This window comes from Eubalaena glacialis, chromosome 1, assembly GCF_028564815.1.
Source record: "Eubalaena glacialis isolate mEubGla1 chromosome 1, mEubGla1.1.hap2.+ XY, whole genome shotgun sequence".
Lineage (NCBI taxonomy): Eukaryota > Metazoa > Chordata > Mammalia > Artiodactyla > Balaenidae > Eubalaena > Eubalaena glacialis.
Window position 1 is genome coordinate 27,349,380 of NC_083716.1, and position 14,939 is coordinate 27,364,318.

The 14,939-nt window shown below is 58.3% G+C and overlaps 2 protein-coding genes across 5 annotated transcripts; both read left to right on the forward strand.

The window, feature by feature from the left end:
• The first annotated feature begins 893 nt into the window (after window positions 1-893).
• On the forward strand, window positions 894-2,906 carry NPM3 (nucleophosmin/nucleoplasmin 3). The gene is made up of 6 exons (XM_061194082.1): window positions 894-1,033; window positions 1,322-1,407; window positions 1,648-1,767; window positions 1,875-1,968; window positions 2,327-2,448; window positions 2,544-2,906. Exons 1-5 carry the CDS (start codon window positions 913-915, stop codon window positions 2,437-2,439), a joined length of 534 nt encoding a protein of 177 aa, XP_061050065.1. The 5' UTR covers window positions 894-912; the 3' UTR covers window positions 2,440-2,448; window positions 2,544-2,906.
• Window positions 2,907-8,288: 5,382 nt separating this feature from the next.
• On the forward strand, window positions 8,289-13,900 carry FGF8 (fibroblast growth factor 8). Of its 4 annotated transcripts, none has more exons than XM_061194098.1 (6): window positions 8,289-8,320; window positions 8,415-8,451; window positions 8,980-9,084; window positions 9,311-9,491; window positions 12,663-12,769; window positions 13,610-13,900. In XM_061194098.1, the coding sequence occupies exons 1-6, from the start codon at window positions 8,289-8,291 to the stop codon at window positions 13,898-13,900; spliced, it is 753 nt and encodes a 250-aa protein (XP_061050081.1). The 4 variants fall into 4 exon arrangements, with proteins under 4 accessions (XP_061050081.1, XP_061050094.1, XP_061050105.1 ...); XM_061194111.1 differs by having other exon boundaries at window positions 9,344-9,491; XM_061194122.1 differs by lacking the exon at window positions 8,980-9,084.
• The last annotated feature ends 1,039 nt before the right edge of the window (window positions 13,901-14,939 follow it).

Below are 14,939 nucleotides of genomic sequence, written 5' to 3' on the forward strand. Positions count from 1 at the left end.
TCCCACTTCCATCTCCACTAAAAGATTGCCTTCCATATTTTCCTCAAGGCAAAACAAAAGAAAAGTAGACTGGCTAAGCCACCCTCTTGCCACAATTATAACCTGGGGGTAAATTAGGGCAGCTGGTTTGAGTGAGTTCCTGCCACCTAATAGAATAAGGAACACAGTTGCCTGATAATTTGGTCAAAAGGTGAAAGTTGGGGGCGTAGCCCAAATTATGAGGCGGGAGTCTAAGAAAGGTGTTCCTGAACTAGCCAGCCTCTGTCAGGAGCAGCAATTAGTCCCACGCTTGAGCTAACGTGCTATGCTAGCAAGCACCAGCATCCAGCCAGCATCTGAAGTTCAGTGAAGATACGCCACCATCTGGATAGTGAGCTGAAGGGTTGTTAGAGCAGGGAGTACATCCAGGAGAGGATGGAGTGGTTGGGGTACAAAGTACCCGGAGCTGGAAGTCTTCCTTCAGACTCCTCGGTTCCCTTGAAGGGAAGGCAAATCTGAGCGTATTCGGTTTTATAGGAAAAACGCTGCACTGTATCTCGCCTTTGCTGGGGGAATTGGAAAGGTTTCCATTCTCAGATACTACTTTAACGAAAGCTTACCCTGGATTGGGAGAGAGGGACACTAGACAGAGTGCAGAACTAGAGAAAATGGAGGCAGGAACCGCCCTCAAAGTCTTGGTCGTTGAAGTGAGCAAGGCCGTTAACATTAGTCCCAAGTTGATGCTTCTGTGATGTTACTTTATTTGCGGTCTCACAGACGCAACAGGTCTGAGGCTCCTGAACGAGACTGGGCTGATGGAGCCCGGGACCGGGGGCGCCTCGCGAGCGTCTCCTTTAATAGGCGGGGCCGGAACCCCCGCGAGTCCCCGGCTTTGTACGTGTCGGGGGCGGAGCCGCAGACGGCCCTTGCAGCATGGCCGCCGGCGCTGCTGCCGCCGCCTTGGCCTTTCTGAGTCAGGAGAGCCGAGCCCGGGCCGGGGGGATCGGCGGTCTGCGAGTCCCTACCCCGGTCACTATGGACAGTTTTTTCTTCGGTATTGAGGAAAGGAGGAGCTGAGGGTGGTGCGGGGGCAGAGGCAGGGCTGAGGAACAGGAAGGCAGATGGGTGCAGGACGTGGGTGGGGGCGGAGGGGGCCTCGCACGCGGCAGTTGGAGCGGAAGGGGTAGCCAGGCTCCTACCCTAGTCGTGCTGGGCGGGGTCCGGGCCGAGCGCTCCAGGTTTTCCTGAGGAGCGGGCGTGTGAATGGCCGGTCAGCCCATGGCTGCACGTGAACGGGATTCGGAGAAACGCCCCCGCACACTCACCCTGTTCTCTCTTCCAGGCTGTGAGCTCTCAGGCCACACCCGCTCTTTCACCTTCAAGGTAGAGGAAGAGGATGATGCGGAGCACGTGCTGGCTTTGACCATGGTAAGGGGCGGGTAAGGAGGGTGGCGGGGAATAGGTTGACCTGAGCGGGCCTCTACCCGCGTGTCTCTTCCCCTCCCCCGCTTTACTGGGCGTCACCTCCTCTGCTCAACCCCCACATGGGGGTCCCCTGGCCAGGTGATCCAGGGACCCCTGAGGCTGGGCAAGTCGTAGGGTAGATGCCTCCTTTTGTGGTGTCCACCCTCACTGGGGAGACTCCGAGGCCCTGTGTACCCTTCCCAGCTCTGCCTCACCGAGGGGGCCAAAGATGAGTGTAATGTGGTAGAAGTCGTGGCCCGGAATCATGACCACCAGGAGATCGCAGTCCCTGTGGCCAACCTCAAGTTGTCCTGCCAACCCATGGTGAGTTCCCTGGCCATACCTTGGGGGATTGGGAGGTAGGAATTGAGGACTTCAGGATTTCTCACAAGATGGGGTGGGCCAGGCCTTCATCCTTGTCTTCCTCCCAGCTCAGTTTGGATGACTTCCAGCTCCAACCACCTGTAACCTTCCGCCTGAAGTCAGGTTCTGGCCCTGTGCGGATCACTGGGCGGCACCAGATTGGTGAGCGTCTTCTGCTTTGCCTCCAGTAGACTCTCCATCAGGACTCCTACCCCACCCCAGCCTTATCTCCCAATGCGGTTCCCATACAGACCCTGTATGCTGTGCCCTCCACTTACTGTCCTACTCAAGCCGTTCTTCATGGAACCTGTCCCAGCTTCTCCAGCTCCAGTGATGTGGACTCCTTTGCCTCTTTGTTACCTAGTTTAGTATCTGAGGTTTTTCCCACCTAGACCATAAGTTGTGGGAGGTCAGGGTCCCTACAAGCCTAGAGCCACAGGGCATGAATAAATGACCTGTAGTATGAAGGGGGTGTGGCTTTAACTTCTCTTCCTCCCTTTACTGCTTGTGTGTCTACCAGTTACTATAAGCAATGATGTTTCTGAGGAAGAGAGCGAAGAAGAGGGCAGTGAGGAGGAGGAAGCTGAGTTGTGCCCCATCCTGCCTGCCAAGAAGCAGGGGGGCAGGTTCTAACCCTCCCTGGTGAGTTGGGTGGGAGGCATGCCCAGCAGGGCCTGGGAGGGGACAGGAGGAGCAGATTTGGACCTAGATGCTGACCCCTTGTTTGCTCTCTTCAGGTCAGCTAGCTGCCTGCCACATGCACATGCACCAGGTTCCTGTACAAGTTTCAAGAATTTTGTGTCTTCTCCATTGAAGAGGATGGGTAGTGGTGGGGTGGGGTGGGTGGGGTTTGGTCTGGTGCTAGGAGAGAGGGGGTCCCATTCTCCGTAGTGCCCTGGTGTTCTAATCCTGTACCACACCCGGAGCTTCCCTTTTCTTCAGGAGTGGGAGGAACTCTGAACTTCCATCCTGACCCTCTCTCCCCACTTGCTTATGAGGTTGGAGGTCAGCATCTGAAGCTCAGGACTACACATTTTTAACATTTTTTTTACATTTTTGGATAAAGGTTGAAATAAAGTGGTGTGGAGTTTTTTCTGCAACTCATTTGTGTGGCTTCTTTCCCTGCTGGGGTGGCATTCCCCTAGGGACCACCAGGTGGCACTGTGGCAGCACAAAGGGTGGCCCTGGGCCTGGGGGAGGGTGAGGAAATGTGGGATCCTGCTCTTCCCAGGGCCCTGGGACTAGCCCAGGCCTGGGCCCCAAATGCCTTCCTAGAAGAGGACCTCCCAACACCAAGCCCGTTCCCAGTCCCTAAAGGTGGGGGAGGGCCATCCCAGGAGGTTATCAGCATCAAAACAAGGGGTCTGGGCCTCTGTCAGCACTCAGGCTGATGGGCAGGGGGACAGATAAGGGGGCTTAAGCAGCACGAGGAATGTGCATCCCTAGCCCCATGAGGGGGCTCAAGCCATGAGAGGGCCTGAGAGGGGTAGGGTAGAGGCCAGTCTTTGCTCCTCCTTCCAGGCATGCAGGCCATCTCTGAGACAGCCTGGGCCCTTAGAAACCTGATTCCAGGGGCCAGATGGAGGGGGCTGGCCAGATTGGGTGACAGGGAAACCAGAATCTGGGTGGCCTGGCATATGGGGGTAGAGAGGAGCCCCTGGGATTCAGCCTCCTGGGCTAAGGGGTTCCTGTCCCCCAGCCCTCTGCCTGGTCTGTGGGGGGCGGGGGCAGTCTCTGGTGCCTGAAATAAGGTGGTTCTAGGGCTTGGCTGCTGCTGTGCCAGGAAGAGAAAGGGATGTACCTGGTGTGAGCATGAGTGTGTATATGACCAAGTCTGAGTTCAGCAGTTCAGCAGCTGTGTCGATTGGGGGGTGGGAGGGGTGGTCTCGGTGCCCCATAAACAAACAAACAAACAAAGGGTTACCTCATGAGACAGCCTGGGGCCAGACATGCTGAGGAGGGACAGAGAACAGTGCCTGGTGGGGCCGGGCCCACTCCCTTCCACACCGGCCCCTGGGCAAAGGAGTGAACAAGTGGGAGGGGTCCCTAGATAACCCGAAGAGGCTGGTATTGGGGCAGGGGTGGTAAACTTTGGAGAGTGTTTCCCACAACACTGAAAAGCACTCCCTCCTCAACACATCCCTGGAGGAGTTTCCCTTCTCCCTGTGGTGAGGACCAAACAGGTCCGATTTTTAACCTGCCTTTTTCCTCAAGTTGAGGATAAAGGAAGATGATCCCTCTCTGTGTTGCGGTGATCAGGGTCGCAGGCCCCTTTCTCTTCTCCAGGACTTTCCTGAAGTGCTTCCACCAGGAACCGGGGTGGAGGGGGCAGCCAGAATGGAACCATTCACCTACTCGCGGCACGGGGTCAGGAGGTAGAGGGGAAGGTGGAGCTGGCGCCCTCTGGTGGGCGAGGTTGAAACTGCTTGTGGCCGTGCGGCTTCCCGCGCCGCCTCTCTAGGGGCTCTTAGGGGTACGCCGCGGTGCAGGGTCCTACGTGCCCCGCCAGTGGTCTGGGCGACTAAGGCCGACTTCATTCGTTCGTTCGTTCATTCACTCATTGGAAGGGCTCCTGTTAGAACCCTTCCCTTCCTCCTCTCGTCTATAGCCTCCAAAGTCCTTGGCACGTGCACGGTTGAAGGCGCAGTAGCCTGGCTGAGTGCAGCGAAGAGTCATCCCTCGTGGGAAGCCTCCCCAGCAGACATATCAACCCCCTGTGCGTGGCCCCGCCCAAATATTTACCCCCCGCGACGCGGCTGATCGCTCATTGTACGCCTTTGCTGGTTTCTTGGTGGGTCTTTCCCGCGGCCCCGGCCGGCGCCTAGCGCTCTCCTGCCCGCGGTGGGGGCCCAATCCACATCTGCTTCGTCCAGGAGTTTCCCGGCCCGACGGGGCGCCCGGCGGACAGAGCTGGGAATTGTTTTTTCTCCTTCCCCGCCCCCGCCTCTCCTCGATCCCCCTTTCTGCCCTCTCAGCGCACAGTAGGAGAGTTGCCAATTCACTTTGGCCCCTGAGAGCTGAGGGATGAAGGCTTACGCCGGGGTTTGCAGACTCTTGGAGGAGGGGCAGGACTGTATTTGGGGGGTGAAGTGGGACGACTCCCAGACCCGGGCCTAAAGTGCTTAACACAGTCTCCGCGATTTACATTTGAACGGTCGGCGGAGGGTCTGCGGCGCTTTGAACGCCGGGCGCAGGAGGCGCGCGTTTGAGCGAGCGGCGGTCCAGGCGGCCCCGGCCGGTTGGTGTGGATTTGAGGGGCCCGGGGTTGTGCTGGGGGGGCGACCGATGCACTTGGAAAGAGGCTGAAGGTGTGTGTTTAGAGGGGCTATTTGTGTTGGCGAGAGGTGTGTGTTTGTGTTTGCAGGAGGCGATGGACACTGTGTGTGTGTGTTTGTGTGTGTGTGTGTGTATTTGTGTTTGCGGAGTGTGGAGGCGGCCGGGAAAGGTGGCCGGCTGTCACTCAGCGATCAGGTTGACAGGCGCTCCCTCATCAGGGCCAGGGAGCTCTGATTGCAGATTCGAGGAAACAAAATAGCAATTGTAATTACGGGGCTTTGATAAGATAAAGGAAGGAGCGAGCTGGCCGGGAGGCGAGTAAGAGAGCAAGGGAGGAGAGAGCGGCCTGCTGGGGTCCCGATGGAATATTTGCATCTGTCACTCACGGGGGTGTGCCCTGGCAGTACCCGGCGCCTGATGCGGAGGTGTCCCTATTGCCGCCCCCCTCCTTCTAGAGACAGGGACTTTTGGAGAGATGAGAAGAATCCTCCGAAATCGACGAAGGTCCAGTTGGGGGAAATTCTCCAAATATAAAGGAATTCTGGTCTGTACAGGCCCCTTGGTGGAGGTTAAGGTGTAGGACTCAAACCCTGACCTCCACACTTTTAGGCCCTGGATTGCTCACCTCTGGGGGAGAGGGAGGAGGGTGGATTAAGATCATTGAGGTTCAGCCCAGCTCCTTCCAATCCTTCTGGGGGCTCCAAACCAGGGTTGGTGGAGACAGCTTGGACTGTCTCCAACCCAGTCCGGGGAAGGACAGGTGCCCAGAGTGACTCAGGTTGTGACTCCAGGACTATGCACACTAAGGATGGGCTGGATGCCCTGACCCCTGTCTGGGTCCTGCTCCCTGCTGTTCTCATCAGTCTATTTTCAGAGGGCTGGGTCCCTGGTGAGGAGAAGGCCCTTCTCATGCTCTGCTCCCCATCTCTCCGCTCATTGTTTAATGCATACAAATAAACATTTTCAAGGGCCTACTATGTGCAGGGCATGAGGTTAAGATGGTGAACATCTTGCCTGCTTGAAGCGGTGCAGCTGGGGAGTTAGACACCCAACAAGTGGCTGGCAACCTCTAAGACAGAGGAGCTCAAATGAAGGAAATGTGCTGGTCTGGGCTGTGGGCACTGGAGCAGCCCACCTCACCTGTCTTCCCCCAGTGGGCCCACCTCCCAGTGGGGTTGAGAGAAGATGGTGCAAACCCAGCCCTTAGCAAATACAAGTGCTCAGTAAATGGTGGTGCTTATGATTATTATCTGTTGGGAGGGTGGTGAAGGCAAGCCTCCCCGTGGAAGACCCACATGCACTGAGGTCTAAATGCTCAGCCAGTTTCCCCATTATTCATTCATCGAATACTAATTGCAGAACAACCCCTGCCCAGCTCTCTGCCATGAGCTGCAGCTTCTGAGCTAGTAAGACATGGTCCTTGCCTGGCGGTCTGTGTGCGCAAGAGCCAGTTGAGGGAACAGACTCCTGGAGGTGGGTAACAGGTGGGCTCAGGAAGTCTACTTCTCTGGGGAGGGATGAGATCTTGGGACAAGTCTTCTGACTCTGTTTTCCCATCTAGACCTCGCTCAGTGTTAGCGTTACGGCTGGGAGTGGGAAAGGTAGGCCACAGAGAAAGGGGAGGTAGGCAGAACTTTGCTGTGCTGCCTACTGCCTCTGGCCTAATGGCTTCCTGGGACCACCCCAAACCCTCCAGCCCAATCCCCAAGGACATGGCGGGGGCAGTAGGACAGGGGAGGTCTTGGGCGAGGCCAGCAGCTGGGCAAAGCATCAGTGACTCCACCTGCTCCTCAAAAGTATCTGTCCCAGGGCACCTCTGCCCACCCAGGCTGCTCTCAAAGAAGCACCATGGCTCAGGGTTTCCCAAAGCCCCTGGAGGGAAGCAATGAGTGGCTGGGAAAGGCTTAGATGACTCCTTACCTTCTTGATACTCCCCCTCCCCCACAGTTGACACAAAGCCACCAGTCCATGTCTAGTACACAGTAGGTGTGTAAATACCTGTTCAATGCACAAATATTGGGACTCTGAGAGAAAAAACCTGGGCAACCTGGATCTAAGTCCCTTCCCCAGGAAAAGTAGCTGAGAGCAGTTATTCTTGCGCCCTCTGCCTGCTGCTTTGAGGCGGGGGGATGAGGGTGGTGGCAGTGACTCTGGGTCTTACCAGGGACCTCTGGGCTCTCCCATATAGGTGGCTGTGGTTCCTCTCAAGCTTCAGGTTAGTGTGTATGGGGGCGGGGGGAGGGGTACAGGGGCAGGGGTGATGGTGATAATGGGGGCAGGAAGGGGAGAAGATGTTTCTCCATCTCAGGGCCTTCTTGGAGACTGAGCGAGACAGGAGAGACCGGCAAGGCGGGGTACTCAGCCGAAAGATGGAAGTGGGTGTCGGGTGCCCGACGCAAGCACGCACTGCCAGAGACTAGCGCACAGCAGTTCACTCCAGTGTTAGCGGCCACTTGCAGGCGGCGGGCCCAAGCGAAGCACACAGTAGGCGGCTCAGAGAACCGCCGTATAGCCTGAGGCGTAAGTGGACCGGGTCCCACGGTGCAGACCGGGCACCTTCCCACGGCGGTCCAGGAAGCTCCAGCCGAGGGTGTTGGGACTCCACGGGGCGGGAGGCCCGAGGCGCCCCCCATCCCCGCCCGCCTGCACCCCAAGAGCGCGCCAGGGGACAGGCCGGGGTTGGGGGGAGGCGCCCACACCGGCCGCCCCCGCCCCTCCAGACGGTCCCCAGACCCCTCCCCTCGCCCAGACCCCCAATCCCAGACCCGCCGGCCGCCCCGCCCCGGTCCGCCCCGCCCCCGCCCCGGGCTGCGTCCCGGCCCCCGCTCCCAGCCGGGGGCTGCGGGCTCCGGCCGCCCGCCCCGAGCTCCCCCCTCGCGCCCGGTGCGGCGCCCCCCGCCCCCACCCCTCCCCCTCCCCTCCCCCTCCCTTCCCACTTACCCACCCCCCCCTGCCGGCCCGTTACCCTCCCTCCCGCTCCGGCTCCTCAGCAGCCAGCGGCCACCGGCTCCGGCTGCGGCGCAGAGGCACTCGGCGCGGCGCGGCGAGCTCGACATTCCCTGGGACCTGCGGAGCCGCGTCGGGATCGCCCGGGCTCCCGCCCTCGAGCCTTCCTCCGCCGCCGCCGCCCTCGGCTCGTCTGTCCGCGGCCTCCCGCGCACCGGCGTGATCCCGCCGGGGCTGTGCGTGCTCCCCGGCCGCGCGCCATGGGCAGCCCCCGCTCGGCGCTGAGCTGCCTGTGAGTACCGCCGCCCCGCGCCCCCGGCCGCGCGCCCGCCCGCCCGCCGCTCACCCTGCGCCCCTCTCTCCCCGCCCGCTTTTGTCTTCCACAGGCTGTTGCACTTGCTGGTTCTCTGCCTCCAAGCCCAGGTAAGGCGCGCTGCGCGGAGGCGGGGGCCGGAGCCGGCGGGGGACGCCGGGGGGCAAGGTCGGGCAGGGGCAAGAGGACCGACCCTGCGGCCGCGCGGCGGGCTGGAAGGCACCTTAGAAATGCAACCCCTAACTACCCCGAGGAGGGAACTAAGGAACAGAGAGGTAGCGCCTGCCTAAGGTCACACAGCCAGTGAGTGGCGAGGCTAGAACCCGAGGTCTCGGAGTCCAGCTCTGTCTCCCACGCCTCCCAGCCAGGTGGGGGTGGATGGGGAACTCTGCGGGCAGTCACACCCGGCCGCCGAGGATGGAGGCATTCGGGGCCCGGGGGCGTTCGTTGTCAGAGGTACGGTGGCTGTCGCAGGGACCTTCTCCGCGGCTCTCTGGGGAGACTTGCGGCGGGACTGGCGAAAGGATCAGGTGCCTAGGTCCTCTGCGGTCTCAACATTTGCTCCGTGAATTTGTCTTTATAAATGTCAGGGGTCGGGCAGCGCTGCCTCCCGACTTAAAAGCGCCCTGCTCTTCTAGGAAGGCCCGGGCGGGGGGCCTGCGCTGGGCAGGGAGCCTGCGCTGGACAGGGAGCTCGCTTCCCTGTTCCGAGCTGGCCGGGAGTCCCAGGGTGTTTCCCAACAGGTGGGTCCAGATCCTTCTCCATCCCGGGCTCATCCATGCTAAGCTGGGTCTGTCCGACTTTCCTGGGTGGGGGTGGGGGGGGCGGGTGACCTGAGCTGGTATGTTGGGGGGACCCCAGCCGGCTGCCTGGGGCAGTGGAGGGAGGTGCCGGGTGATGGGGGCCACTTGGGCCCCTGGGCAGAGTAGCATTATAATGGCGTGTTGTGTATTTTTCAATTTCCTAAAGGTAACTGTTCAGTCCTCACCTAATTTTACACAGCATGTGAGGGAGCAGAGCCTGGTGACGGATCAGCTCAGCCGCCGTCTCATCCGGACCTACCAACTCTACAGCCGCACCAGCGGGAAGCACGTGCAGGTCCTGGCCAACAAGCGCATCAACGCCATGGCAGAAGACGGGGACCCCTTTGGTAAGGCGAGCTGCACTGCAGTGGGGTAAAGGTAGCCTGTGGAATGGGCCCCTCTTCCCCAGGCTGCCCTGCTATGACTGGACCTACCAGTCACATCTGCGCTGGCCAGAAGCCTGCACGCTCCCCAGCTCAGAAGGGAAGGAGTTAAGGCGAAAAAGCATCTTGGGGGTCAGCTGGAGAAGAGAGGGTTGGGGAAGGGACCTTGGGGAGTACTCGGCCCACAGGTGCCCCTTCCCTGCCCAGCAGATGAATGAATCCAGGAATCTCCCTTTCCACCTCCCCCTTTCATACCCCTCCCCACTGCAGGTGGAGGCAGAGGGTTCAGGGGGAGGGGGCCCAGGTTTAAGGGAAGCTCTTGAAAGAGGATATGTCGCCAGGGCCCACAAAAGGAGAGTGGGAAAGAGAAGGGAGAGAAATCCCTTCAACTCTCCCAGCTTGGGGGGGTGTTGCTGTGAACCTTTAAATACTTTGATCAGGAGGGTCAGTTACACATGGGGACTAGGCTAGGAGAAGGGCCCTCCCCTCTCCACTTGTCCAGGAACCCAGGCGGTCAGTCAGAGTGGGGCTCCTGGCTGCCGGTGGGGTGGTGAGTACAGGGAGCTACTGCGAGGTGGAGAGGCTGAGGACTGATTGATTTCTAAAGCATTCAATATTCCTTCCTTGAAACAAGGCCAATTTCCAGAGTCCTGGATGTACCAAGAGAAAAGCAAGCCCTCTGGGCTGCTGGTGTTGTTTTTAGAGAGCGATTATTGTGAGTTTAAAAACCTTTAAATAATGACCAAGTTAAACAAGCATGAAAGGAGAGGGGAAGACTCTATTAAAATGTAATAAAAAGGTGAGGCGTTTTAAGAGCTAAGAAGAAAAATGAAGAATGATATAAAACAGAAAAAGAACGAGGCTTTTTTTCAGATGTGGAGTTTGAAAGGAGTTGCAAGTCTGTAAATGTTAAAAAAGAGGTTCAAGATTGTTCTCTATGAATCTCTGGAGAGACCCCCGCGTCTGGCAGAGCGATTAAAACTCTTCTTACTTTCACCTTTTTTAACATTTCCTGAATACTTTCTCCTCTTCTCGAGCCAGTTTGGGGGATCGAGTATGTCTCGCTGCATTTTTTCTGCATCGACGTAGCTGACTTCCCTTCAAAGCTGGAGAAGGAGACATAATTTTCCTGGGATAAATCTGTCACTGGGGTGGAAGAATAGGTTTGAAAATGTTAAGCTTTCCAAAAGCCCAGTCGGGAAAGCTGCTGTAAACTTCGGCCCCAGCTCCCCAGATCCATCCAGGAAGGAGAGTGGGGGCTTTCTGCGGTGGGGTGGGGCTGGGGGTGGCCTGCCTGGTGGCCGAGCTCCCCCGCTGGGCTGGCAGGGCCAGCCTACCGTCCCTTTGTCCCTCCAAACTGGCTACTTGCTGCCCTTCTCAGCTTCCAAGGAAAGGGAATGAATGCCTGGCTCCTCCTGGGTTTGCTCCCATTGGAACAAATGGTCCAGCATCCTTGGGTTTTGGGGAGGGAAGAAGAGGCTAAGCTGCTCATGGGGGAATTCCTCTTCAGACATCAGAGGTCTGATGCCCACTTCTCTCCTTACAATTATAGGAGGCTTCCCAGTTTCCCTGGTCCCTGCCTGGTGGGCAGGAGCAGGAGCTGGAGGGCCCAAGAGCAAAGGCTTAGGGTGTATAGCCAGGACAGGAAGAATCTGGGGGAGAACAGCAGAGAAGTCCCAGTTCCTTCCTTATGGGCCCCAGGAAGGGACAGAGGGCTCCATCCCTATCTGCCCTGTTTGGCCAGAATCCTCAGAATGGAATCCTCTCCCCTCTTCTCCAGTCGGTGTCCTTCCTGGCCCTTACAAGTAGTTGCTCCTTGCCCGGGAAGGCAGACCAGGAGAGGGATGAGCAGACTGGCTGGGTCCAAGAGGAGGTGGGTGGGAGGGGAGGTGACAGCTGCATTTCCCTGGCTGACTTGGAGCCAGACTGGGGACTTGGCTACTGGGTCCCAGCTCTGTGCTTCTGTGAAGGGGGGCAGGTAGTCACAGGCTGGGCAGTGAGGGCTGCCTTGCTGACCTGTGCCCATCACCTCCCATTAGTTTCAGGGACAGAGAAGGTGCCACCTTGTCAGTACAGGCTGGGAGGCAGACCTGGGAGTACCCAAACTTCTTTCTCAAGGAGGGAAAAGGCTGCAGTAGGGAGGGCAGGAGACCCAGCGCCTTCTGTCCCATCCCGAACAGCTAAGTCGGCCCCCACTCCCTTCTTGGTGACAGCCTCAAAGGGAGGAGTTGTGCAGAGAGTGGACAGGGACCAGGGCTTCTGTGGCAAGCGGGCTGTCTAAGGGGAGAGGGGAGTGGGAAGAAGGCACAGAATTCAGCTCCCTGTCTCCTGGCTCTCAGCGAGAGGCAAGCGCACCTCCTCGCCTACAGAAAGTGTTTGGTCACTGGGGTGAGAAGCCCAGGGCTGCTGGAGGGTGAGAGAAAAGACTTTTGAGTTGTTGATTTCTGAACACTGGGGCTGGGGACTGGGGTGACTGGGAAGCGTGGGGAAGAGACAGCATCCTCCCAGCTGGTGTCTGAGGTTCTGGGAAAGCAGCCGGCCATGAGCTGTGGGTGTAGGGAGAGCTGTCTCATCCCTATCAACTTCTCAGCAGAGCAGGGGTAGGGTGGGGTGGCCACGGCTGTGGGTTAGAACCCGAGGCACCAGAAACAAGAGAGAGTGCTTTTATGTTTGACCTCAGGAGTGGAGGTCACCACTGCACCCCGGACGTTTGTAATGATCTATGAGGCATGTGCATATAATATTCTGAGTTGGAAGAATCCTCAGAGATCTTTGATTAGAAGCGGAATTCTAGTCAAATTAAAATTTACTTGAAGCCTCGACATAAAAGTTATTAGTCTGGTTTTAAAAGAGGGTCTTTTCAGTTTGATGGCTCCAAGACCCCTCTGCAGAAACCAGTTCATATGCCATGATCTCATCCACCCCCCTTCTGTAAACCCAGGTAAGGGGTCTGAAGCCCAGAAAGGAGACTTGACTTTCCCAGGGTTGCACAGTATGTTAGTGGCTGGAGCCCACGGCTTGGGTACCTGGCTCTTGGAGCAGTTGCTTCTGGGATGGGCCAGCTGGGATGGGGACATGGAGCACTGGGGGTCAGGGAGCTGCCAGTAACCACCCTCCCCCCACATTCCCTGACAGCAAAGCTCATTGTGGAGACAGACACCTTTGGGAGCCGGGTTCGAGTCCGAGGAGCTGAGACAGGCCTCTACATCTGCATGAACAAGAAGGGGAAGCTGATTGCCAAGGTGAGGTCTTAGAAGGAAGGGAGGGGGCGGCTGGGGCCTGGGGAGCAGGCTGGGCTGGCTGAGCTCCTCCAGGATCCCAAAAAGGTGGGCAGAGACAGAGGGCCACCTTGGGGTTACCTAATGATTGGATGGTGGGGGAGGTGAGGGAGGAGGAAACTGAGAGATGAAAAGCTATAAAAGCAAAGGAGGAAGAAGGCAGGCTAGGGAAGGGGCGGGGGGGGGGTTTGGTAAATTCCATATATCTTTTTAACAAATCGCCAAATTGCTTTGCTATTATGTCCAATTACATGGTACCAGCATTTGGAATGTTCAGTAAGCCGCAGGCCCAGCCCCTCGGTGGAGCTCTGAAATGGCCCCATTAGTCACGGCTCCTCTACAGCCTCGAGCTCCCCGCTTCCTGGGCTTCTGGGGCTTGGGGCTCAGCATCTCCTCACCGGCCTTCCTTCCCCCATAGGGTGGCAGCCCTGGGGCTGCAGGCCTGCATCCTGAGGGGCTGAGGGGGGCAGGTGGGGAAACGGGTGCTAGCAGCTTGGGCCAGACTGGTGGGCAGGAGGCCAGGGTAGGCAGGGGCTGGGCCCCCTCTCTGCCTCTCTGCGTTGGGGCCCAGCCCCTCCGTAGACAGCCATGTGTCACTGCTACCCAGGAGGACAGGAAGTTGCCGGGTGGGCTGCGAGTTGTCAGGGATTAGAGAGCGGGTGCCCGGGCAGGGGGTGGGGCTGCCCACCCTGCCATCTGCTGGGGTGCCCACATGCTGTCTGGGGCCGCCTCCCCTCTGCCTCTGATGGGGGCGGGTTCCGGACAGAGCCCGGTGACACCGTATCTGGCCCCCCCTACCTGCAGAGCAACGGCAAAGGCAAGGATTGTGTGTTCACGGAGATCGTGCTGGAGAACAACTACACGGCCCTGCAGAACGCCAAGTACGAGGGCTGGTACATGGCCTTCACGCGCAAGGGTCGGCCCCGCAAGGGCTCCAAGACTCGGCAGCACCAGCGCGAGGTCCACTTCATGAAGCGACTGCCCCGCGGCCATCACACCACAGAGCAGAGCCTGCGCTTCGAGTTCCTCAACTACCCGCCCTTCACGCGCAGTCTGCGCGGCAGCCAGAGGACTTGGGCCCCCGAGCCCCGATAGGCCCTGCCCGGCCCCTCCCTGCCGCTCCCAGCGCCGGAGGTTTCCTCTGGTGCAGGATGAGGTCTGCGCTACTGAAGGCTGGGGAGGAGCTGGGGGAGCCCTGGGCCCTAGTTGTTGATAATTGTTTGCTGTTGGGTTTTTTGTTGTTGTTTTTTTAAACAAAAGAGAGGCTCTATTTTTGTATTCCACTTGGCTGTGGTGTCTGACTTCTTAACTCTCAGGAAGGCCGGTGAGTGGCCTAGACTGGGATTCCGGCGGGGGTTTCCTGGGGGTGGGGGGCTTTTTCTAGTCCCGCAGAGGCACTCCTGAGACCCCAGCAGCTGCAGGGCAAGACTGCTAGGCCGCCAGGGGCTCCACTGCACCCCCAGGTGGGGGCAGGGAGGAAAGAGCCTGAACTTTAGGTCAGATCTTTCAAGGGCGGGTGTCGGAGGGTGGTTGGGTATTAGTTGCTATTAAATGACTGAAATATTTATTTAACTGGCGTATTAAAAATGTGTGTTGGAGAGTGAGTCCTCCTGGGGTCAGCCCCCTCCCCCCCGCGCTGCCCCAGCTGGCAGGCGGCTGAGAGATGCAGAAAATCAGGCAGCAGCTCTGACTGCAGCCTCCCTTCTACCTAAGGATCCACACCTGTTGGCCGTCCCTATCATTGTTGCTGGAGGGGTTTTCTTGGGAGGACAGAAGCAGGGAAAGGAGCAAGAAGAGGCTCTTAGCTGGTCCTGGGACCTCTCAGACATGGGCTTTTAATAGGAGTCATTGCTAACACTTCCCCAGGCCACCTCTGGGCCAGAAATGATGACTTTGCTAGGACTGGAGTTGTAATCATGGATTCAGTGGATCCTTTAAAAAGTGCCTTTCTGTGTATGCCTCGGTCTGTGTGGGAGACAGATCAGAGATGCCAGAGCTAGTTCTTTCTGAGTACCAGGCTCCAGAAAATGAAAGAAAAGAGCAGCTGCCGGCGTCCAAGGTGGAGGTATGTTGGAGGGGGGCTGCCAAGGCTGGTGTTGACAACTGTGACATGAAACAAGTGTTAACTTTGGGA

Excerpts from the sequence above, each read along its gene's own strand:
- FGF8 (XM_061194098.1), top strand. The coding sequence starts at position 8,289 with ATGGGCAGCCCCCGCTCGGCGCTGAGCTGCCT. Across the intron at positions 8,452-8,979 it reads TTCTCTGCCTCCAAGCCCAG|GAAGGCCCGGGCGGGGGGCC; the intron begins GTAAGGCGCGCT and ends CTGCTCTTCTAG. Across the intron at positions 9,492-12,662 it reads AGAAGACGGGGACCCCTTTG|CAAAGCTCATTGTGGAGACA; the intron begins GTAAGGCGAGCT and ends ATTCCCTGACAG.
- NPM3 (XM_061194082.1), top strand. The coding sequence starts at position 913 with ATGGCCGCCGGCGCTGCTGCCGCCGCCTTGGCCTTTCTGAGTCAGGAG. Across the intron at positions 1,034-1,321 it reads TATGGACAGTTTTTTCTTCG|GCTGTGAGCTCTCAGGCCAC; the intron begins GTATTGAGGAAA and ends TCTCTCTTCCAG. Across the intron at positions 1,969-2,326 it reads CACTGGGCGGCACCAGATTG|TTACTATAAGCAATGATGTT; the intron begins GTGAGCGTCTTC and ends TGTGTCTACCAG.